Consider the following 26,185-nt stretch of genomic DNA (forward strand, 5'->3'; position numbering starts at 1 on the left):
CTTCCCTCCAGTACTGAATTGGTTATCCCTTGATGCCTCAGAATATGTCCTACCGACCAATTCCTTTTTTTTTAGCCAGGTTGTACCACAGATTTCTCTTCTCCCCAATTCTATTCAGTACCACCTCATTACTTATGTGACCCATCCATCTAATCTTCAGCATTCTTCTGAAGCACCACATTCCAAAAGCTTCTATTCTCTTCTTCTCCAAACTGTTTATCGTCCAAGTTTCGCTCCCATTCATGGCCACACTCCATACAAAAACCTTCAGAAAGGACTTCCTTACACTTAAATCTATGTTCAATTTTAACAAATTTTTCTTCCTCAGATATTCTTTTCTTGCCATTGCCAGTCTACATTTTATATCCTCTCTGCTTCGACCATCATCAGTTATTTTGCTGCCCAAATAGCAAAACTCATCTACTACTTTAAGTGTCTCACTTCCTAATCTAATTGCCTCAGCATCACCGGATTTGATTCAACTACACCTCATTATCCTCATTTTACTTTTGTTGATGTTCATCTTATATCTTCCTCTCAATATACTGTCCATTGGATTCAACTGTTCTTCCAAGTCCTTTGCTGACTCTTGCAGAATTATAATGCCACTGGCAAACCTCAAGCTTTTTATTTCTTCTCCCTGGAATTCAATTCCTTCTCCAAATTTTTCTTTTGTTTCCTTTGCTGCTTGCTCAATATACAGATTGAATAACATCAGAGATAGGCTACAACCCTGTCTCACTCCCTTCTCAACCACTACTTCCCTTGCATGCCCCTCTACTCTTATGACTGCCATCTTGTTTCCGTACAAATTGTAAATAGCCTTTCACTCCCTGTATTTTACCCATGCCAGCTTTAAAATTCTAAAGAGTATTCCAGTCAACATTGTCAAAAGCTTTCTCAAAGTCTACACATGCTATAAATGTAGGTTTGTCTTTCCTTAACCTATCTTCTATGAGAAGTCGTAGGGTCAGTATTGCCTCAAATGTTCCTACATTTCTCCGGAATCCAAAATCTTCCCCAATGTTGACTTCTGCCAGTTTTTCCATTCTTCCATAATGGATTTGTGTCAGCACACTTGTCAGTACCTGCTTTCTTTGGAATTGGGATTATTATATTCCTCTTGAACTCTCAGGGTATTTCGTCTGTCTCACACAGCTTACTCACCAGACGGAAGAGTTTTGTCATGGGCTCACCCAAGGCTATCAGTAGCTCTAATGGAATGTTGTTTACTTCCTGGGTCTTGTTTTGACTTGGTCTTTCAACGCTTTGTCAAATTCTTCGCACAGTATCGTATCTCCCTTCTCATCTTCCTCTATATCCTCTTCCATTTCCATGAGATTGCCCTGAAGTACATCTCCCTCGTATAGACCTTCTATATACCCCTTCCAACTTTCTGCTTTCCCTTCTTTGCTTAGGACTGGTTTTCCATCCGAGCTCTTGATATTCATACAGGTGGTTCTCTTTCCTCCACAGGTCTCTGGGCAGCGTCTACCTTACCCCTAGTGATATATGCTTCTAGTCCCTTACATTTGTCCTCTTAGCCATTCCCGCTTAGCCACTTTGCACTTCCTGTCAATCTCATTTTTTAGACATTTGTGTTTCCTTTCGCCTGCTTCATTTATTGCATTTTTATATTTTCTCCTTTCGTCAGTTAAATTCAATATCTCTGGTGTTACCCAAGGATTTCTACTAGCCCTCATCTTTTTACCTCCTTGATCCTCTGCTGCCTTCACTATTTCATCTCTCAAAGGTGCCCATTCTTCTTCTACTGTATTTCTTTCACCTGTTCTTGTGTATTGTTCCATAATGCTTCCTCTGGGATCCTCTACCACCTCTGATTCTTTCAGTTTACCCAGGTCCCATTTTCTTAAATTCCTGCCTTTTTGCAGATGTCTCAGTTTTAATCTGCAGCTCATAACCACTGAATTGTGGTCAGAGTCCACATCTGCCCCTGGAAATGTCTTACAAATTAAAATCTGATTCCTAAACCTCTGTTTAACCATTATATAATCAATCTGAAACCATCCTATGCCTCCAGGTCTCTTCCACATATACAACCTTCTCTAATAATTCTTATACCAAATGTTAGCTATGATTAAACTATGCTCTGTGCAAAATTCTACCACATGCTTCCTGTTTCATTCCTTTCCCCCAGTCCACATTCACCTATTACTTTTCCTTCTCTTCCTTTTCCTACTATTGAATTCCAGTCCCTAGGACTACTACATTTTTGGCTCCCTTAACTATCTGAATAATTTCTTTTATCTCATCATACATTTCCTCAGCCTCCTCCTCATCTGCTAAGATAGTTGACATATAAACTTGTACTACTGTGGTGGATGTGGGCTTCATGTCTATCTTGGCTACAATAATGCGTTCACTATGCTGTTAATAGTAGCTTATCCACATTCCTATTTTTTTTTTTTACTCATTACATGGGCCAATGATTTTTTTAAAAACTTTTTTTACTTTGATAGCTGATCTTTATAGATTTTTATGAGCTGAATCCAAATCTAGCCTTAGTTTTCTTGTGTGTCCAGCGCACTATCACAGACGTCTGATAACACAGTGTACTACAGTTATTCTGAGTACAAGGGCTAATTCAGCAGGTGCTACATGCAGACACTGAGACAGCCAAACTCGTAAACATCGTAGTCTTCGAACAGATACCCCTACAGATCTTGACTGTTACAAGACGTGACTGAACATCTGAGGTTTCAAGCATCAACTTTACATTACAAATTACTCCAGATGTACTTAACATTTTACAATGTAAAATGTTATTAACATTATATATACTTATTAAGTATTTTTTTCTATTTTCAGTTGTGCTAAAAATAGCAACAGGTTTCAATTTTTTTTAAAAGTAAGTATGTGTGGAAAATCATACTGCCGTGCATTTCTCAATGGTTTGTATTAACCAATTCCACCAACCCCCATTCTCACTTTTGGTCTGTGGAATTGGTTATTCAAGTGTTTGTTGTGGTTTGGGAGATTTTTTCAGTGGTAATGTTAGGTGACTCGCCCTGTATATGGATTAGAGTTTCATATGGTGCAGATATTTGTACACTGCAAAAAGATAAGGAAAGAAAGCTGGAAGTGTTGGAAATGTGGATATGGAGGAAACTAGAGGGTGTGAGTTTGAAAGACAGGGTGAGGTGCAAGAGCGGGTTAAAAAGTGTTGGAGAGAACAGAAATCTCATAGACACCACGAGGAAAACTAAGAAAATTATTAATTAATTCAAGTAAATTTTGCCCAGTTGTGGTTGCAAGGTTAACATGCTGTTCATTACAATCATTGTAATACCCAAGATAATGAGAAAAAAATAGGGGCAGGTAGAGAGTAAATTTCCTACCAGTGTTTGGCCTCATGAGTCATTTTAGATACAAATAAATTAAAAATGCTACAAGCTGACTTAAAGTAAAAAATATGCAAACACTTTGTTTACAAAAGCACTGTGTTTTTTTAAATTTTATAATTATGATTAATTCACATGGATATATCAAACATTGCAGGACATTTGTTCATTACTTACTTCTAATTGAGGTTTGGTATCTACAAGACCCGAGCCGTGCTTTGGCAGCATTCTGTATCGTGATGGTGCCAACAGTGGTCTGCGGAAAACGCCATCGTGCAAGCTGGTCACACCTGCTGTAGTTGCAAGCAGGTGATGCCTTGACACACTTGCTTCAGGTACCAACAACCCTGTACTGTGTTTTTGCTGTAAAAAGTTAACCAATTAAAACCACATGCAAGATTTAAGTAAACCATCTGCTAAACAAAAACAACTCTTCTCTACTTTATCTATTTGAATGTGCTCAAGGGAAACATGACTCTTTTTACTTTTGTTTTCACAACACAGGGTGTTTAAAGAACATCTAATTTCGAAAGAATTTGATTTCAAAAGAATTTCTGCGATAAATAAACCTGGTAGATTTTAACTTAAGCACTGAAACTAAAAGTTTACCTTGGTGACAGTTTTAAGTTGGCAGTTCATGTGGTTGTCAACAGAGGTCACCCTGGTGCACCTAGCTTACACGTTTGTAATCCAACTAGTAAACCCCCAATTCTTTACAGAATCAAGCTCTATTTACAGAAACAGCTTCAAACTTCTGACTGCTTTACAAATAGTTAATGTGTTTAATGCTTGGCATCAAGTATGTAAGCAATAGAAAGTTTAGAAAAATGTTTGAAATTATGCTTAAAGTTTGTTGGAAGCCACTAAGCACTCCTATTATGAAACACTGGATGAATATAATCTTGGCAATTTGCACTCCATTTTATAAATAGCAAGTTTTTCACACATCTCAATGTTTATGACATCACATCTCCTGGATTACGTCTCATACAATGATATCATTTTGCAGGTTCTTTCAGTAATTTATGTAGATACTGTCTACAAAGCATACCGTGAATAGCGTTATGGTAAATAAGTAACAAATTAAAACATCAAGCCTGATGATAAAGTATGACTGCACTAACTGTCAAAAGGCAGTAAATGATACTAACTTTTTTTTGTGTGTGTTTGTGTGTGTGTGTGTGTGTGTGAGAGAGAGAGAGAGAGAGAGAGAGAGAGAGAGAGAGAGAGAGAGAGAGAGAGAGAGAGAGCGCGTGCACGCAGGGTGGGGGGTGTGAGCCAGAGATAGTTTATACGTGAAGTTTGTTGGAAGTTGCTAAGTGCTCTTATTCTGAAATACTGGATGAATAAATTTAAGAGTATTTTCGCATCATCAATTAAATGCCTCGAGACAAACACATTTTCTGACTTTAATATTTGTCTTATTGTGTTAAATTTTTACCATAAGATATACCTCTTAATGAGTACATTATGACAGCATTTTAAAATTTTGAATTTGGTCAGTAATTATGTGAAATATTGAAAATCAAGTTTCTGTTACCCCTGGAAGACATTAGATAGGCAACCAACTGGTACAGTAGAGTCTCAATAGTTCGAGGTGAATGGGGCCGGAACCACCTCAAACTATCGAAAACTCTGACTATCGAAATTTAAATGGGAAACAGAAATATTATGATATTGTAAGTAATACAGGTCAAAATATGAACTTTATTAAAATAAAAGTATTTACACATACATTTGCATTGGCAGAATAACAATAATTATTTATTTAGACAAGTAATAGTGAAGTGTGTTTTGTTTGGCGAAGCTGCAACGTTTCCTCGCGGCAATGTCACGCCATCGTCTCAGGAGCAGTAGGTCGTTGGTGTCGCCTCAGGTTGTTGTTCCACGTAGCATATGGCGGCCTCGAGAGCAGCGTAGCCATCGGTGTGACTCATCATCGGTGCAGCCTCTGCCTCGTCATCCTCGTCACACTCTCACTGCGATGGAATGTTAATCATGTCAATTATAGAAGAGTCTGTCACTTCCAACTGTTCGTCCGAATTTAACCACTCGCCTACTTCCACCTCTTCTGCCTCTTCACACCCTGGCAATCTTCTGATTAAATTACACAATGGTTGATCTTCCTCATCTGCTAAATCTTCAGTTTCTATGTCTGGCATACTTTCCTGTAGAATTTTCCTCCACGACTTAGAAATTGTGTCTGACTTTATTTCGCTCCAAGATTCGCTAATCCAGTACACGACGTCCTTCAAAGTCACTTTCTTCAAAGCTCCTACAATGCTTTCATTGTCTTCGGAATGCAGGATTGACTGTAGCAATCACCGTTGATACTATTTTTTTTAAGACATTCCAGAACGCCCTGATCCCTGGGCTGAATGAGACAGGTAACATTTGATGTGAAAAACAAGGCCCAGATACCATCGCACTGCAGTTCTCCTGCCCTTGGATGTGAGGACGCATTATCCATGAGCAAAATTGCTTTGCATGGCAGTCCCCTTTCTTTTAAAAAATTCTTGCAGTCAGGTACAAATGAGTTAAAAAACCAGTTCTTGAAGTTTTCCTGATTCATCCAGGCATTATTCTGATGTGTATAGACAACCGGAAGAGCTGAGATGCATACATTCTTGAATGCTCTTGGCTTGGCAGACTTCTCAATCACAACTAGTTTTAGTTTGTGGTTTCCAGTTGCATTTGAAGCTGCCATAACTGTGAGCTGCTCTTTGCTTTTTTTGTGCCCAGGAGCACTTTTTTCTTCACAAGAAGCAAGTGTTCTCTCTGGTAACATTTTATAGTTTAGCCCAGTTTCGTCACAGTTATATATTTCTTCATTAGACAAATTTTCGTCAGTTATGATTTTTTTAAACTCGACGATAAATTTTGAAACGGCCTGAGCACCACCAGAGAGTTTATCTCCACATACGTCTAGTTGACACAGTCCATACCTCTTCTTCCACTTGTCGAGCCAGCCCACACTAGCGGCGAAATTGTCATCTCCTTCCTGCAGCTGGTTTCTGAAAAACGAAGCTTTTTCTTGCAAGACTGGGACAGAAATCGGAGCACCCTTCTGTCTCTGTTGGGTAAACCACATGAACAATGCCTCACTTGTTTTTTCGAAGTCTGACTTCTTTATGCTTCTTCAACTGAGAGATTCGTGTGAGCATTTCTGTGAAGAAAACTGTTCCAATTTAAGTCGGATTCTTCACCAGCCACCAACAGTAACTTCACCGACACCATATTCAAGAGCAAGTTTTTTTTATTGTTTCTCCTTTGTCAAGTCGTCTTAGTGCTTCTAATTTTAGACGCAAAGGCACAAATTTCCTCTTTTTTGTTACAGCACTCATCTTTATAAGGTGTACAACGGAACACACAGTCAACAAATAAAATGACACATAACACTGTACAGTACAGGTACTGGGAACTACAGCAGCCTATGAACTCCCCTGTTTTGATCGGTAGCAGCCGGCAGCAGTCGGGGTATTTCGTGCCATACTGACAACAGATGTTTGTGCAACAGGGCAGCGAGCTAATCGCCGGTGTTGATTGCATTGTCGTCTGCTTTGTCACTGAGCTGTACTCTCCCTATCTATCTTTTGCAATGATGTTTTCATTATTTATCATGTCAGTAAAAAAAAGAAAGTAGATCGTTGCAACCTTTTAAAAAAAGAGGCTCGGATTATTGGGAACTTGAACTATCGAGACTCAAACTATCGACAATACTGTACTGGCTTCTGGGACAGTCGCTTAGTAATAAAGATGTGCATAGAGTCAACAAGATAGTGTTAAAAAGCAACAGAAGGAGTTTCATTCTATTAAGAGAACAAGTCTGGTGCAAAAGACTCATTGTTTGGAAAAAATGTCCTGTGTTCTCCATTTTACAGGTGCAATTCAGTTACAACTGTGTGTGTGATTTTCTTTGAAGAACAAATGTCCCTCTTGCAGCTCAAAGCACTTCACGATGGCATCAGCAGTTTCAAACACAGGATGTTCGTATAAGGTGAAAGCCATACAGCCGCCCCCCCCCCCCCCCCTATCTGTTATGTACTCATTCAAAACAGAGTGCAGTCAACAGAGCTTTATACACAGCCCACAGAAGTCTACTCATTGTGCCAGCTGAGACGTAGGCAATCCGCAAACATACATTTGGTGTGTTTTTGTGGCTGTCTTTGAGTTTCAGACAATACAAGGTTCAATTACTACAATCCCTTCATGATGGTAAACAACAACAATACGCAGAATTTTGTGAATTTATCCTAAATTTGGTGACAGAAGATAATTTCTAACGACTGGAAAAATTCGCATTTTTCTATAAATACAAAATCACCCAACAATGCTGTTTCATAGCAAATTGTATCAAAATGAACTATTTTATCAGAGATCGTTTGAATTTACTTTACTTTTTGTACATAAATACTGAAAACATGTCAAATTTTTGATTTGTGGTGTTGCACATCATCTTGGTGTGACACATTATCTTAGAAAGATATGGGTGTAACAAAGTGTCACACCAACTGTGGATGGCAGAGTGGTCTTTATAAGATACACATCATGTAATGCAATGTAGTACTCAGCCGTGAGACCTAGCATCTTAGAACAAAGAAACACATACGTTTGTCTGTTAGCTAAAGTTCAAAATTTGATATAATGTAGAAACTTTTAATATGTACTGTTATGTGGCAGGAGTTCTGAACTGGGGTTGCATTAAATACCACAAGAGGTCAGATCTGAAGTACCTTGTTTACAACACTGTGCAGCAAGCAATTGTGTAGTAGCCGTTGTTTTCTTTTCTTATTCTGAAATGAGTGAAAAGACTAATCGTGGTCCATCACGGATTTAGATTATGACTCTCATAACACCAGAAGGGATTGGCAATCCCTATGTTAGTTCTGCTTTAGCAGAACAAAAGTGTAGACTAGTTCTCTGCCAGAGGGAGACAAGGCTTCTTTCCCCACACCCCTTCACCTCTTTATTTATGCTGGCAATTGTCTGGTGATATATAGTGTTCGGAAAACAAAACCTGTCAGCAAAATTAGACCATGACAAAATTCTTCTCCGAAAGTACAAATTTGAGTTATTTTCTGATCTGCTTCTACACTAGTGCCTTGTCGGTTCTACCAGTAGTGTTGCAAAATACTGGTAGAACAGCTACGAATGCTCACGATAGGTCAAAATTTATAATCTGCTGATTTTGTAACTATCGAATTGTGAGAGAAAAGAAAAATAAAGTTGAGGAACACCTTAGAGGCATATTCAGTTTACCAGCAGGAAAATGCTGCTGCTTCTTAACACAACGATCAATTGTTGAAAGCTTAAATACAGCCAAAAGAAGAAAACAAAGGCCATTTTCGGAAAAAACTTGGATTTTTTTAAAGCAAATGTTCTAGCCAAAAAGTTCCCCCATCACCATCTTTTTTTTTTGTCCCTGAAGCTCCATGTCCTTTGCATCATTTCTCAAGGAAAGATTTAAGATCCATTATTCTTTGCAGAAGATGGTTACAGGAGTCACACACTTCGATATGTTAGGTTTTTCAAAGTTGAGAGAAAATGCAGAAAAAAATCCTTTTTTAACAGGACAAAGGACTCCTCCACTGGCTCCTGCATTCCTTAACAATGAGGTGCTTCAATGACCGACAGCTGTAAGGGGGTATGGATCTCTCACTACACCACTGGCCTCCTCCTGGATCACCTGATCTCTCAGTATACGACTTTTTTGCGGGAGTTTGAGAAATATTCCATCTATCTAGGTGAACCGCAATGATGCATAGGAACAGCAGTTAATGCAGTAACTCTGGACATGCTTGACTACGGTTAGAATGTGTGTCATTTGTGCAGCAGAGTGAACACTGAATATTCAAAATGCAACTGTAAAAAGTACCCCGAGGTTGTATGTGCACGGATGTAAAAAATACAATTTTGGAAATTAAACAGTTCTTTTGAAAATATAAACTGTTTAGTCCTATGAATAACTTTTAATTTATTACCTTGAGTCCATCTTCATTCATGTTAAAAATAAATTCTTGTGGAATTGGATGAATCTTTTTGAAACATCCTTTAGAATAGGATACAAGGAAGCAGGTTATAGGCAGTACATAACACTTCCCTCTGTATCACACAACACAAGCAAGGTTGCATAATTTTCTTGTAATATCATAAACACATTTCTTCTTTTTTCTGCATAATAGATGTAAAAAGAGCTTAGGGCTACAGATAGGTAGATGCTGAATTAAAAACATTTGGCTCTCAAGAGAACAACATGTGACCCCTTCAATGAGTGCTGTAGCAGAATATTGTCGAATCATCTTACACAGAATACTAAGAAATTTTGGTCATATGTAAAAGCTCTTAGTGGCACCAAAGCTGATGCCCAGTCCCCAGCGAATGAGACAGGAACTGAAATTAAAGGTAAAAAAGCAAAAGCTGAAATGCGTAATTCAGTTCTCAAATGTTTCTTTAAAAGGAAAACCCAGAAGGATTGCCCCAATTTAATCCTTGTACCACTGAAAATATGAATGAAATACATATTAGTGTCAGTTGTGCTGAGAAACAGCTGAAATCTTTAAAACTGAAGAAAGTTCCAGGGCCCGTAGGAATCCTTATCAGATTCTATACTGAATTTGTAGCTGAGTTGGACCCCCCTTTTCTACCTATTATCTATCTTAGATCCCTTGAACAAAAAACCATGTTCTTGGAAAAAAGCACAGATCACACACGTCTACAAGAAGGATCAAGGCAATCATGTAAATTCTGTATTTCTTGATTTCCAAACTGTATTTGACTCAGTATCACTCCTATGCTTATTTTCTAAAGTATGATCATATGGGGTATCAAGTGAAACTTGTGACAGGATGGAGGACATTTTGGTAGGGAGGATGCAGCATGTTATTTTGGACGGAGAATCATTGTCAGAAGTAGAAGTAACTTCTGTTGTTGTAGCTCAGGGAAGCAGGCTGGGACCCTCGTTGTTCACACTGTATATTAATGACATTGCAGACAATATTAATAGTAATGTCAGGCTCTTTGCAGATGATGCAGTTACTTATAATGAAGTGCTGCCTGAAAACAGCTGCATAAATATTCAGTCAAATCTTGATACTATTTCAAAGTGGTGGACAAAGACTGGCAATTACTTTAAATGTTCAAAAATATAAAACTGGACACTTCACAAAATGAAAAAAACATAGTATCCTATGACTATAATATCAATGAGTCACTACTGGAATCAGTCAAGTCACACAAAAACCTGGGTGTAACACTTTGTAGGGATATGAAAAGGAATAATCACATAGTCTCAGTCATGGGTAAAGCAGGTGGCAGGCTTTGGTTTACTGATAGGATACTGAGGAAATGCAATCAGCCTACAAAGGAGATTGCTTACAAATCACTGGTGTTACCCTTCCTAGAATACTGCTCAAGTTTGATGAACCCGTGCCAAATAGGACTATCAGAGGATGTTGAACGTATACAGAGAAGAACAATACACATGGTCACAGGTTTGTTTGATCCATGGGAGTGTGTCACAGACATACTGAAAAAACTAAACTGGAAAACTCTTGAAGATAGACGTAAACTATACCGAGAATATATATTTACAATGTTTCAAGGACCAGCTTTAAATTATGACTCTAAGAATATACAAGAACCCTCTATGTATCATTCACATAGGGGTCATGCGGATAAGATTAGGATAATTATGAACTGTAGATTAAAACTGAATAAACTGCAAAAAGGTGGTAAATTGACGAGATGGGACCTGGATAAACTGAAGGAACCAGAGGTTGTAGAGAGCTTCAGGGACAGCATTAGGGAACGATTGACAAGAATGGGGGAAAGAAATACAGTAGAAGAAGAATGGGTAGCTTTGAGAGACGAAATAGCGAAGGTAGCAGAGGATCAAGTAGGTAAAAAGACGAGGGCTAATAGAAATCCTTGGGTAACTGAAGAGATATTGAATTTAATTGATGAAAGGAGAAAATCCAAACATGCAGTAAATGAAGCAGGCAAAAAGGAATATAAACGTCTCAAAAATGAGATCGACAGAAAGTGCAAAATGGCTAAGCAGGGATGGCTAGAGGACAAATGTAAGGATGTAGAAGCGCATATCACTAGGGGTAAGAGAGATACTGCCTACAGGAAAATTAAAGAGATCTTTGGAGAAAAGAGAATGACTTGCATGAATATCAAGAGCTCAGTTGGAAATTCAGTAATAAGCAAACAAGGGAGAGCAGAAAGGTGCAAGGAGTATATAAAGGGTCTATACAAGGGCTATGTTCTTGAGGACAATATTATAGAAATGGAAGAGAATGTAGATGAAGATGAAATAGGAGATATGATACTGCGAGAGGAGTTTGAAAGAGAACTGAAAGACCTAATTCGAAACAAGGCCCCAGGAGTAGACAACATCCCATTAGAACTAATGCCAATCTTGGGAGAGCCAGGCCTAACAAAACTCTACCATCTCGTGAGCTAGATGTATGAGACAGGCGAAATATCCGTATGAGACAGGCGAAATATCCTCAGACACCAAGAAGAATATAATAATTCCAATCCCAAAGAAAGCAGGTGTTGACAGATGTGAAAATTACTGAACTATCAGTTTAATAAGCCCGGCTGCAAAATACTAACACGAATTCTTTACAGACAAATGGAAAAACTGGTAGAAGCCAACCTCAGGGAAGATCAGTTTGGATTCCGTAGAAATACTGGAACACGTGAGGCAATACTGACCCTACGAATTATCTTAGAAAATAGATTAAGGAAAAGCAAACCTACGTTTCTAGCATTTGTAGACTTAGAGAAAGCTTTTGACAATGTTGACTGGAATACTCTCTTTCAAATTCTGAAGGTGGCAAGGGTAAAATACAGGGAGCGAGAGGCTATTTACAACTTCTACAGAAACCAGATGGCAGTTATAAGAGTCGATGGGCATGAAAGGGAAGCAGTGGTTGGGAAGGGAGTGTGACAGGGTTGTAGCCTCTCCCCGGTGTTATTCAATCTGTATATTGAGCAAGCAGTAAAGGAAACAAAAGAAAAATTCGGAGTAGGTATTAAAATCCATGGAAAAGAAATAAAAACTTTGAGGTTCACCGATGACATTGTAATTCTGTCAGAGACAGCAAAGGACCTGGAAGAGCAGCTGAACGGAATGGACAGTGTCTTGAAAGGAGAATATAAGATGAACATCAACAAAAGCAAAACGAGGATAATGGAATGTAGTCAAATTAAATCGGGTGATGCTGAGGGGATTAGATTAGGAAATGAGACACTTAATGTAGTAAAGGAGTTTTGCTATTTAGGGAGTAAAATAACTGATGATGGTCGAAGTAGAGAGGATATAAAATGTAGAGTGGCAATGGCAAGGAAATCGTTTCTGAAGAAGAGAAATTTGTTAACATCGAGTATAGATTTAAGTGTCAGGAAGTCGTTTCTGAAAGTATTTGTATGGAGTGTAGCCATGTATGGAAGTGAAACATGGACGATAACCAGTTTGGACAAGAAGAGAATAGAAGCTTTCGAAATGTGGTGCTACAGAAGAATGCTGAAGATAAGGTGGGTAGATCACATAACTAGTGAGGAGGTATTGAATAGGATTGGGGAGAAGAGAAGTTTGTGGCACAACTTGACTAGAAGAAGGGATCGGTTGGTAGGACATGTTCTGAGGCATCAAGGGATCACAAATTTAGCATTGGAGGGCAGCGTGGAGGGTAAAAATCGTAGAGGGACACCAAGAGATCAATACACTAAGCAGATTCAGAAGGATGTAGGTTGCTGTAGGTACTGGGAGATGAAGAAGCTTGCACAGGATAGAGTAGCATGGAGAGCTGCATCAAACCAGTCTCAGGACTGAAGACCACAACAACAACAATACCAGCTGTACTTTAATTTTGTCTCCTGATGTAAAGTAAGGTCAGTTATTCTGTCTCCTTACTTAACATAGCAGCACATGTTGGACTGAAGAATAATATTTTCATCGATGTTAAAACAAATCATGGTTGGTCCGTTGATTTGGGAAAGGGGACCGAACAGCAAGGTCATTCCAGGAAACCTTCTATCATTGCTCAACGACATATTTGTACCACTTTACATGATAACATCCCTTTTGTATTACGATCAATAGTTTGTGGGCAGTAGCATGAGCCTGTAAACTAATTCCAATTGCCTTCACAAGTAAGATACAGCTGAGGTCCCCCGTTAGTTGACACATTACCAAGACCTACCAGACTAAAGACTATTCTAATGCTTCCATGGACATCTTCTTCTTCTCCTACTCCTCCTCCTCCTCCTCCTCCTCCTCCTCCTCAGCCTGATAAAAAATATTTCTATAGTGATGACAAATTTTGTCTGAATTTGTGAGCTGTGAAATTCATGGCTTTGTATCTCAGAAGCCAAATTCAATATGGGGAACCTCTAGCCACAATTTTTAAGCTTTTTAAGTCCTGAAAGAAATTTAAAAAATCATTCAACTACGACACATAACCAAATCTCTTCAATGAACTTTAGTCTCTTTACCTCTGCACTGTCAACGGGAGTAGTTACAACAGGTCTCGTCTTCTGTGGCAACCTTGTCTTAGTTACTGTTGGCAGTTTGTTTGGGAGACCACATATATGTCCACAGGGGCATGCTACCTGTAAGTATAATGCCAGCAAGATAAAATATTGTCAGGATAAAAATTAATGGCACAATTATTAAATGAACTAAAAAGTCAGTCTTTATTTCTAACCATTTTATCTCAAAAGGCATAATTGTAATGACAAAGGCAGACAGGTTTGCATACTACCTTCTTTCAGAAATGGATAATTTACACAATAGTGCAGACCTCTAACATTTTATTTGCTCACTTATTTCTTTATGAGCAAATTTCTTTGACCTACTTGTGGCAATTTGATATTAGGATGAGGAAAATGTTAAGACATAATTGCAAAGAAAATGATCAATATATGGATTACTGTCTACAACATAACAATTCAAAAACAAAGACTGCAGTAAATGAGAAATGCAAGAAATAAAATGAGTCTCTCTTAAAAATCGTCTCTAAATGAAAAAATTCCACCAAATATAAAAAGATTTATTTTACTTTAAAATAATGCACTTTCATTATATAAAGATTTAACTCTGATGGTCTGTTATAATACAACTGTATCTACACTATTTCATACCAGAGTTGTATTCTTTAGGTGACTATACAGGTCAGCCTTACTTCTTGTGTTGCAATAATGGCATATTTTCATTGTCTGCAAGGTTGTCAAGAATGGCACTTCTTAAGGTGTAAATATATTGAGAGTGGTGTTAAGTAGATGAACTTTTTAAAAACTCATAAAGGATACAACAGAAGTTACATGAGGGGCATTATGCATACAATTTGATAAATATTTATTTACAAAACAATTAACAGAATTTTCTTTGATATGGTTAAATTAGCTCAACTCCATAACATAAAGCAAGGTGAAAGTATCTAAAGCAGCCAACTTCCTCTCAGATTACCAAGAAATTCTACAACAACAATAAAACTGTATGTAATTTGTTTTGTTTGCATTAATTAACAATGAGAGCAATTTCTCGGCATATGCTTCTAGACTTGCAGAAATTTTGTTACAGAATGTTAGCCTTATAAAAAAACATTGAATTTGCATGATTTGTAGGGGAACAACAGTGGGCCAAGGACAGAACTCCTGAAGGATTCCATAGTGCTGAAAATCTTCCAATAATGGCATACTTTCAAGGAGTGTTTCATGTAGCAAACATTTAGAAGCCTTAGAAAGATCACAAAATATGTCAATGTGTAAAATTCTTAAATTTGCCCACATGCAGGTTCTCACTGTGGAGAGAAACTATAACCTGTTTGCTCAGGGACCCCATGGGAATTCATAAACAAATGACAGTTTTAATAAGAAAGAAGAAAGTTTCAAAATAAACAGATCTTTGATTCTTGCTACTATGAAAATGACCAACATGGAGGTAAGAACAGTGTGCACATATAACTTCCAGCCAAGAGCTTGGCTTCATTCCACCAGCAGCAAGACAGTAACCTTATGATAATGCTATAGTTGGGACACTGCCTTCATACTAAATACAGGCCTTAGCGAAGAACTAGTGGGAAGAAGACAATCAGCTGTTTCAGCGAGTTCGTGGATTGTGCAGGCGAGCATGTATTTATATGAAGTTTCTGGTTTTTTTCTTTTTGTACAATGTCTAGAATCTGTTGTGTCCCTGGCTGCAAGTCTAGTTGTTATAAAGGGGAACATGTACCAGTGTTTTTCCCCCCATCTGATGAAGGAAAGAGGAAGATTGCATGAAAAAAAAAATTCTGAGGAAAAACCTGATAGTTACAAAGAACAGGTGTTTGCATCTAACATTTTCCTGAGGATCAAATTATTTGGGAAATCAGAGCAGCTCGATGTGATGGTAAGTAATTATTAATAGCTTACAAATGTCTGCTTGTGTGTGTGCGGATGGATATGTGCGTGTGTGTGTGCGCGCGCGCGAGTGTATACCTGTCCTCGGGATTGGAATGACTCCTTACCCTCTCCCTTAAAACCCACATCCTTTCATTTTTCCCTCTCCTTCCCTCTTTCCTGATGAAGCAACCATTGGTTGCGAAAGCTTGAATTTTGTGTGTATGTATGTGTATCTATCGACCTGCCAGCGCTTTCGTATGGTAAGTCACATCATCTTTGTTTATATATATATAAAATAGAAAGAAACCTTCCACATGGGAAAAATATATTAAAAACAGAGATTCCATGACTTACCAAACAGGAAAGCGCTGGTAGATAGGCACAATAAAAAACACACAAACACACACACAAAATTTCGAGCTTTCGCAACCTCCGGTTGCTTCGTCCGGAAACAGGGAAGGAGAGGGAAAGATGAAAGGATGTGGGTTTTAAGGGAGAGGGTAAGGAGTCATTCCAATCCCGGGAGCGGAAAGACTTACCTTATATATACGAGGTGTGGCTAGAAAAAAACCGGACTAGTACTGGTGAAACAATAAAACGAATGCAATAAGGCTGAAAGTCGCGTGGCCTGTCACGTGACTCTCGCTTCGCCTACTGCTCGAGTTTCATCTGCCTCCTGCACTCAGTCTGCCCGTGGCGTCTGTTTTAAGTAGTTGACGTTTTGTCTGTGCGTCGGAAAATGTTGAGTGTACAGAAAGAACAGCGTGTTAACATCAAATTTTGTTTCAAACTAGGAAAATCTGCAAGTGAAACATTTGTAATGTTACAACAAGTGTACGGCAATGATTGTTTATCGCGAACACAAGTGTTTGAGTGGTTTAAACGATTTAAAGATGGCCGCGAAGACACCAGTGATGACACTCGCACTGGCAGACCATTGTCAGCAAAAACTGATGCGAACATTGAAAAAATCGGTAAACTTGTTCGACACTTTCCTTGTCAACTCCTGTTAACTCAGACACTGCTCTGATTGTTAAACGGCGATCTTGTCGAACAAGTTTACCGATTTTTTCAATGTTTGCATCAGTTTTTGCTGACAATGGTCTGCCAGTGCGAGTGTCATCACTGGTGTCTTCGTGGCCATCTTTAAATCGTTTAAACCACTCAAACACTTGTGTTCGTGATAAACAATCATCGCCGTACACTAGTTGTAACATCACAAACGTTTCACTTGCAGATTTTCCTAGTTTGAAACAAAATTTGATGTTAACACGCTGTTCTTTCTGTACACTCAACATTTTCCGACGCACAGACAAAACGTCAACTACTTAAAACAGACGCCACGGGCAGACTGAGTGCAGGAGGCAGATGAAACTCGAGCAGTAGGTGGAGCGAGAGTCACGTGACAGGCCACGCGACTTTCAGCCTTATTGCATTCGTTTTATTGTTTCACCAGTACTAGTCCGGTTTTTTTCTAGCCACACCTTGTGTGTCTATATATATATATATATATATATATATATATATATATATATATATATATATATATATATATATATATATATATATATAACAGAGGGAAACATTCCACGTGAAAAAAATATATCTAAAAGAAAGATGATGGGACTTACCAAACAAAAGCGCTGGCAGGTTGATAGACACACAAACCACTCAAACACTTGTGTTCGCGATAAACAATCATCGCCGTACACTATATATATATATATATATATATAGGCTCTCAGAAGACAACTTCTGGAATTTGGATGACATTAAAAATACGAGGGAGGTTTGGAAAGTTCTCAGAACGGAGTAGAAAAAAAGTACTTACATCACTGAAACCTTTTTTTTATTTTTCAATGTAGTCTCCTTGTAGATGAATGCACTTGGTCCAACGATGTTCCAGTGCCTTGATCCCATCTCGAAAATGAGTTTCCCTCAGGTCTGCAAAATAATTGTCAACACCAGCTACCAATTCTTCATTTGAAGTGAATCTTCGTCCACCAAGAAAGGCAATGGCACGTGTTTTTGATCCAGTGTCAAGAGTCGCGGTACCCACCTTGTAGATAATTTTTTCATTTCTAATTCTTCAGTTAAAATGTGATTTACCCTTTCAGAAGACATCTGGCAAGCACAAGCTATTTCACGCACTTTCAATCAGTGATCCTTCATGACCATTTTGTGCACTTTTGCAATGATTTCTGGAGTAGAGACACATCTTGGCTGACCACTGTGCGGATCACTATCTAAGCTCTCCCGACCAAATTTAAATTCATTTGTCCACTTGGCAACAGCTGAATATGAAGGAGCAGAGTCTCCAAGTGTATTCTGGAAATCTGCATGAATGTCCTTTGCTTTCATGCCTTTCTTTATGAAGCACTTAATCACTGCTTGAATCTCAATTTTTGCCATCTTCGCAAACCACTATGCGGGAACAACAACAGACCCATGTCACTGCCGCAGCTCTCTCCCAAAACCATTGTTGTGACACGTGTTTGCAGGTAACAGTCCAATGAATATTGTGTGAACAACTCATTGCACTAGTGCTGTCATCTCGTGGTGATTGCAAGAACTTTTCAAACCACCCTTGTAATCAAGGCAGATTCAACCATAATGACTAGCTAATTATAAAGCACAATGATTGTTTATACTTTATGATTTTAGAATTTAATTAATACCCTTCAGTTAGAAATGTATTGACCTTTAACAATTTTGAAACACACATAGTGTATGGTAATGTTAACACACGCGCTACTAGGTTTAATTGGATTTTAGGATCACAGATTCTTTGTAATACATATGCCAAATTGCACAACTTGTTAACTGTGGTGAAAAATATTGAGAGCAAAGAAATTAGCATTAAGGAAAACACATGCGGAATTCAGACACTACTAGCTGAATGCATGGAAAAAATGAAGAGGATGAGGAGGAGGAGGAGGTCTTAATTTCATACATGAGCAATTGCAATGCCTCCCATCCTAACAGCTGAGTTATTCCTCAGAACTGTTGTTCCTTACTGCATGCGGTTTTTACTCTTCATTCCCAGTAGCTTAAAAAATTTGGCGGAAGGTGAAAATTATTGTTTTGCCACATCCACATTATTTTAAAAGTTTAATTAATCAGGCATTAGCAGTGGAATAAACAAGTCTCTTAAAAATATTTGCTAACTAAGTATGAAGCCCTTGAATCACATGAAAATTTAGCATGCCTTTTACTGGGTGAAATATTTGTCAAGCCAAAAATTACATACAAGGACAATAGACTGGTAGGGATGGGCAGTAATTCAACAGCTATGAAAGCAGCTCCTACCGTTCAGACATTAATCATTAAATCAATTTTGTCTAAGAACAAAAATTTTGTGACACTAGTTCCTTTAAAAAAAAAAAAAACTTAGACGTTGAATTTTTACACACAACAATGGTGAATATCCTTGGAATACTTCATGAAAGTGGTTATAATGTTATATGTGTCATTGCTGATAATAATAAAGTCAATGTCAAGGTACATAAACATTATACAGCCATACAACAATTCACGCTCACATAAGTCACCCATTTGACAGCTATAAACCAGTTTTTCTTCTTTTTGATACAGTTCACTTACTCAAAAAGATTGAATGAAAAGAATAATACCTATCTTTAGCCATCTGTGTCAGATGTAAATAACATACAACAATGTAACTTCAACCACATCCAACCCATATATGAGAAACAAAAACTAGAAATTGTAAAACATGCTCCTACCATTTCATTCAGTGTTTGATATCCAAATAGTTTAAGAAAGGCAAAATGTTAGTCTTCTTGTGCCTTTGTTTGATGAGAAAATAATAGTTGCTGTATCAACATTAGTAGGGATTGATGGTGAGGGCACTGCAGAATGGTTACAAATAATAAAAAAATTGGTGGATGCAGTTAATGTTAAGCATTCTAAAAAGAGGGTTCATTTAAGAGATAAGTATGCTGATACCATTAGTACCATGGATCAAGAAAGTATCAAGTACTTGCAGTCATTCTGTACTTACTTGCAACATTGGGATGTTATGGAATGTTAGGAACATTCCAGGAAGATAATTTAAAACAGAGATTTGGAAAATATATAAGAATGAGTGGTTGTAATTACAATGTGTCAAGTTTAGCAGACTGTAGAATCTGAAAGAAAATTAAAAGTAAAAATTTTGTTAAAATTTCAGTCTAAGCAAGCCAAATCTCTGAATGGGTCTGACATTATTCAGGACATTGATGTATCCTCTTTACAGAATGTAAATATTGATCCCTCTCTTTCTGTGGAAACTGATGAATTAATAGCAGAAGCTGTAGAAATGTATATGGAATCCTGTAATTTAGAAGTGATTGTAATTATTGCTGGATATGTGTTGCTTTAAGACATGTAACAGATTACCATATGTGACATGTAAAAAACTTATGACGAAGGATTCAGCTCATGCCTTTCAACTGGCGGCAGAAGCAAGCTACCTTCACAGTCTGAACAGTGGAGGTCTAAATTACACTGAAGCAAAGCAAGCGCTGTATCATGTGTGAGATACAGAGGCGAACGAGTGTGTCAGGACTTCCTCCAGTTCACTGCTAGTAGCGCCACGTCACCTTAACGCGTCTGTGCGTAGTGCGTAAGTATTGCACCAAAATTAAGTATGAAATTAAAAATCAAAATTTACGTTTAAAACTTCGCTAAAATAGAGTTTAGTGTTATAATGTTTCAGATATGAAGTCTTAATGTTCTAGACTTAACAGTTTACATCAAAATACCATTTTAAGAGAAAAATAAGTGGCACTACATAATAAAGCTAGAAAGCCAGAATTTGGTCAGAAGGTGCCTTTATAGGGTGTATACGTGGACAAGGAAAAAAAAAAAATTTCCCGGATTTCCCAGTTAAAAATACACTTTCTCCTGGATGAAAACACACTTTTTCCATATTATTAAGTGACAGTATATTTTTCCTCCGAACTGTAAAACTTATCAATCCTTTGAATGGTTATGTTTTTATACAAGGGCGTAGAATTTCCCGGCACTTTAGGAAACGAAACTCAGGGAAGAAAACCCCTTTTGGAAAGATTTTTGATGTGCAGCAACATGTATGGTGCATATTTTCATACTACGAAAGTATAAATTCGAATTCCACCAAACACCGCATGTTACTTTCTGAACCATTGTAATCGAGACTGAGATGTGCTTTTGTAAGCCAGTCATAACTCATGTCACATGATCCCGCCAGTCGATGACAGCAGTTATGTAGACCACAGGACACGTGATGTAGTCAGCTAATAGCAACATCACTGTTAAGTAGCGCATATACACAAACAGGAAAAGATAATGTTTTAAATTAATATACATAGTGTTGCTACATGAAAAGCAAAGCTTTCTCATATAATATTGGTCTCTAAGGTTAATAAGCTGCAAGAGAAGCTAAGCTTTCACATATAATGTTGATCTTCATTGCGCGTGTTACACTTTAACATACCGGGTGATCAAAAGTCAGTATAAATTTGAAAACTGAATACATCATGGAATAATGTAGATAGAGAGGTACAAATTGACACACATGCTTAGAATGACATGGGGTTTCATTAGAACCAAAAAAATACAAAAGTTCAAAAGATGTCCAACAGATGGCGCTTCATCTGATCGGAATATCAATAATTAGCATAACAAAGTAAGACAAAGCAAAGATGATGATCTTTACAGGAAATGCTCAATATGTCCACCATCATTCCTCAACAATAGCTGTAGTCGAGGAATAATGTTGTGAACAGCACTGTAAAGCATGTCTGGAGTTATGGTAAGACATTGGCGTTGGATGTTGTCTTTCAGCATCCCTAGAGGTGTTCGGCTGATCACGATACACTTGCGACTTCAGGTAACCCCAAAGCCAATAATTGCACAGACTGAGGTCTGGGAAACTGGGAGGCCAAGCATGATGAAAGTGGCGGCTGAGCACACGATCATCACCCAACGACACGCGCAAGAGATCTTTCCTGCATCTAGGTTTTTTTTTTTAATAGAACCCCATGTCATTCCAAGCATGTGTGTCAATTTTTACCTCTCTGTCTACATTATTCCGTGGTTTATTAAGTTTTCAAATTTATACTGACTTTTTGATCACCTGGTATATTAGATAAATGTGCCAGTAAAATTTTTAGCCGAGTCCAGTGACTTGTCCTTGAAATAAATTAGCTACTGCAGAGGAGAGAGAGCTTCCCGTAGCACTACATCAATTTGCTCATAATAATGACATGAATGTCCGATCTTCTGGGTTCAAAATGGCTCGTCGTCAAACACTCTGTGATTTAAGAAATTCATCGTACCATCTCGCTCATAGTTCAGCCTGCGTAAAAGGAAATTTACTTTGAAAGTAACACTTTTCAAACCACATTCGCAATATTTTGCCGCGACCTGTTAGAAATAGGTTTGTTTTAGTAGTCGTCAGAGAGCACCCGACAACAGGCACCACCGCGCTTTGGCAGCTGCTATGACGCAGGAAGATCGTATGTTCGTACGTGTAAAACATTAAAAGATCTTACATTCTGTCATAAAAGAAACAACACATCAGAGGATACTCCAAGAGCATCGGAATTTCAAGAATGACACTAAAATGGCACATTTGAAGTGTACACTTAAAGAGCACATTTGTATATCCAGATTCCCAACGAAGTAGGCCTTGATCTGATATTAAGCTTTTCAGTGTGTGTTTCAGGATGTAAATTTTCTTGGAGTATCAGTACTGTATTAACTCTTTTTTGATTCTTTATTATGCATAATACCATACGTGCTAGAAGAGGAAAATGTGCACTTAAAATGCAGCGAGCAGTTGAAATTAGCCAATAGTGTGGAACTAAAAACTTCGTTTTAAACACACTGACAGCCTCAGCGTAAAAAGGTTAATAAAAACCTAATTCCTTTAGCAAACCGACAAAAATAACTTCATTGTTCTACAAGGCGATTAATGCATGACTGTCAGAAAAGTGGAAATAAAGTAAAGTCTGAAACTAATAACGTATGTTAGTCTTCCATAATTATGTGAATGTATTTTAATTCACTTGATAGTTCCCGGCCACAGAAATCCGTTTTGTTTTCATTTGAAGTGAGAGCAGTAAACGAAGAGGAAACAGCAAAATAACTAAATGTAAACACGGGTCACGTGGAGACTACGCACTTCCCCACTATAACTCTTGACTGCTCTGCGCATCAGCCCCAGATCTACGATATTTTCGAACCAGGGCAATACTAAGATTGTATAGCCCGGTCCCCTTTTGCCTGAAGGAAAGTCTATTTCTAGATGCGACTAGGATTACCCTGATAGACATCACGTACACTATGCACGCATTCAAAAATCAACATACAATTTATTCAGAAATCAACTTACAGAGTGTGTCAAAAAACCAAAAAGGATGTGTTTCAAAATCATATGAATAATTGATAGACAAACGTGCACTGGATGCTAGGCACTTCTCCTCAAGAATATGAATTTGGCGCCCCCCCCCCCCTCACAATTGTCGCCTGGGTCAGATACCTCGGTTTGCCCCCCCCCCCTCTCATAGATCCGGGCCTGCTGCGCATGCGTTAATCTGGCAGCTTGGGCGCGGCAGTAAATTTTTTCCCGGTTGCATCCAGCTGCTTGCTGCGACTGCTTACACAGCCAACAGCCACATTTCTGTAGCCAGAAGGGGGAGAAGATACAACTCGTACGCCACTCAACTGCGCATGCGCATGAGCCCGCTCATAACTGCTAAAACGAATCTAATATAAACAATTGTAACGTCACGCCCATCAGAGGAAATTTGTTGTTATGAAGCGTTGCATAGTCTTCCTAAAGACTTTGACACATTTTGCTGTTGGCAAATGCTTGTGTGAGCACTGTGTTTTGTTGTTGTATATGGCACATTTCCTTTGCAATTTATGTTTTATTGTCATATTTTTTCTCGTTCACGTTTCATTGTTGCAGTATTATTCTGCAGTAGTGTGATACAGTAAAATCCTTTGTTAGAGTATCGATTCTTACCAGTCAAAATTACAAAAATTTAATTGAAAACTAAAATAATGTGAAATTCTCAGAATTCTAAAAACTTCCCGGGTTTTTCCCGGTTTCCTTCCGGATGAAAGAATTCCCAGGTTTTTCCTGGATCTCCCGGTTGTCCCTGCTTTAGAACTCATAAATAAGTGGTGCAGATTTCCAAAACCATAGAACAAAAACTGACACCAGAATGCACATTTTTAGGAACAATCAGAGACGCTAAATATTGCACTTAGAAACATGAAAATTTATTTTATGCTTCAGTTCACCCCAAATCTAATAACAGAGACTATGTTAAGCTACCTCTTATAGTTTTTGAGTAATTAAGTAAAAACCAATTTTGTAACTGAAATGTACTCAATTGTTGTGGATTAAGTGCCTGTAATTTTAATGATAGAGAATTTTGGTTAAAGTGGATGATAAAACATACCAAATGATAGAGCTATACCAAAATAAAGAATTGTAGTATTAATATCAGTCGATGTAAGTTCTAGTAAAGGTATGGTTCAGTGGTAATAATCTACCATTAGTTCCACTATAAAAATTCTAGAAGGCAAAGTTTTTATTCTAGCAAGCTGAAACTTTTCTGTGAGTTCAAACAACTTAACTGTAAGCAAGTAAAAATTAAGAAGTTTCTGAAGTAGTTTGTAAATATGTTATTACAGATTATATGCCCAAGAAAGCGGTTGTTTTGAGGCTGCTGCAGTATGCAGATAACCGTAGACAACAGATGTTCCCTTGGACGTCCACTCTGGCACTTATATAAATACAGCCCGCGAGGCAGTAGAGAACTTCACTGCACATTCAGCTACTGTAAGATCCACGACTGTTAAATGTCGGATCGCGCTCTGCCCTGGATGAAATCAGACCTGAACTGTGACAAAGCGCGTATTTTGCGGTAAAAACGGATAGTGAATTCACGAGGACTGTACACCATCCTGGATCGCTTAAAATTCACCAAAGTAACTGTTAGTGTGCCATCCATGTGAATTACAACTCCGTGTGGCACATGGTGACTTTATTTCCACTTTTATGGTGAGCATTAACTTTGAACATTTATTGCAAACTTCCAGTTGAGTATTTTTAGTCAGGGTGAACGACAATCTGGTAGGAGCGTACCGTAGAGGTCGCCTCTAACTGCTAAATGTGCTGTTAGAATAGAAAGACATGTTTTCAATTGAACATAGTGAATTTCCTACTGTTGTATGTGAGAAACTTTATGTAATATAAATTTTGATTGCAACTTTATACTTTTATTTAAAATCATAATCCTGAACACGCAAGGAAATAGGAGAATAGAAACTTTTCTTTCAGTGAGCTGGACCAGAATGTGGCCGTGAAGACGGAAACTAAGGTCAGTACATTTCCCTTCGCTTTCGGACTGACCACAAAATTGGTTGTCAGGCTCGTGTGAATAAGATGGCAATAATTAATTATTTCAACTTGCTGCCACACAACACCTCCCAATTCTCATCTGAAAATGGAATCTGTATGTGCTAAATATCTCAGGTTATTGTTTCACACAAATATGGGACAACATTTGTCAATTGTGAGAGCCCCGCCAAGGGATTTTTGAAGGCACTGATTTTCAATAGGTTGGAATTATTCTAAAATAACCCCCGTCATGTGGTAAATTTGTAATGGAAATTTCTGGCAATAGCTTACACATTTGGGTGAATATGCTGCTAAATAACTATTCCAAACGAAAAAAAAAAATTCTTGTATTGAAGAGAAAGTCCACAAAATCACAAAAAAAGCTGACTGTGACGTAGCTGCAAAAAGACCTAGGAAAGCTTCAATAGTTATACAACTGTAGTGATGTATGATAGTGACACACTTGAGTATTAAAAATTGTTCCCTTTCAAGACTAGAGTAATAGGTAAAAGACAAACAAGTCAAAACTGAAGTGTTTAAGGACAATAATAAGTGTTTATTGGCATGCGTACCAATATTAATTTAAAATGTAATTTACTAAAGGAACCTTATACAACATATTTTGTCATGTACATTTTACCATTTCTTCTTTATGTATGTATGTGTATATTATGTATGTATGTGTATATTATGAATGAACGCAATATTAAATCATGTAGTAATGCAAAAAGTAATTACAAACTGCTTTAATGCATTATACATGTATCCTATGTATGACAAACACTGAGCAGTATAATCTCTGTCCTTATACGTTTACTTTTTGAATTTCAAATGTACCGCTACTGGAAATCTTATAATGGTATTTTAAGGGCAAGGAATGCAAACCATTTAAGTTGTGGTTAATTATATGAGAAAACACAATTGCACAAGTTGAATTTGATTTAAATCTGCATATGAATCTGCTGCCTCACTGCCAACTCAAGGCTTGACGTCATAAATGCTGTAATTCAGCCTTGAGTTTTCTAAGGCA

General features: G+C 37.8%; 1 protein-coding gene across 1 annotated transcript in view; it reads right to left on the reverse strand.

Moving 5' to 3' along the window:
* Positions 1-26,185, reverse strand: part of LOC126198755 (protein cramped) — a 160,766-nt gene that overhangs the window by 36,529 nt on the left and 98,052 nt on the right. The window contains exons 10-11 of the mRNA XM_049935310.1: positions 13,869-13,985; positions 3,540-3,725 (exon numbers count right to left, since the gene is read on the reverse strand). Coding sequence (XP_049791267.1) covers positions 3,540-3,725; positions 13,869-13,985 — 303 coding nt within the window. The remainder of the gene's footprint in view (positions 1-3,539; positions 3,726-13,868; positions 13,986-26,185) is intronic.

Source organism: Schistocerca nitens, chromosome 8 (assembly GCF_023898315.1).
Source record: "Schistocerca nitens isolate TAMUIC-IGC-003100 chromosome 8, iqSchNite1.1, whole genome shotgun sequence".
NCBI lineage: Eukaryota > Metazoa > Arthropoda > Insecta > Orthoptera > Acrididae > Schistocerca > Schistocerca nitens.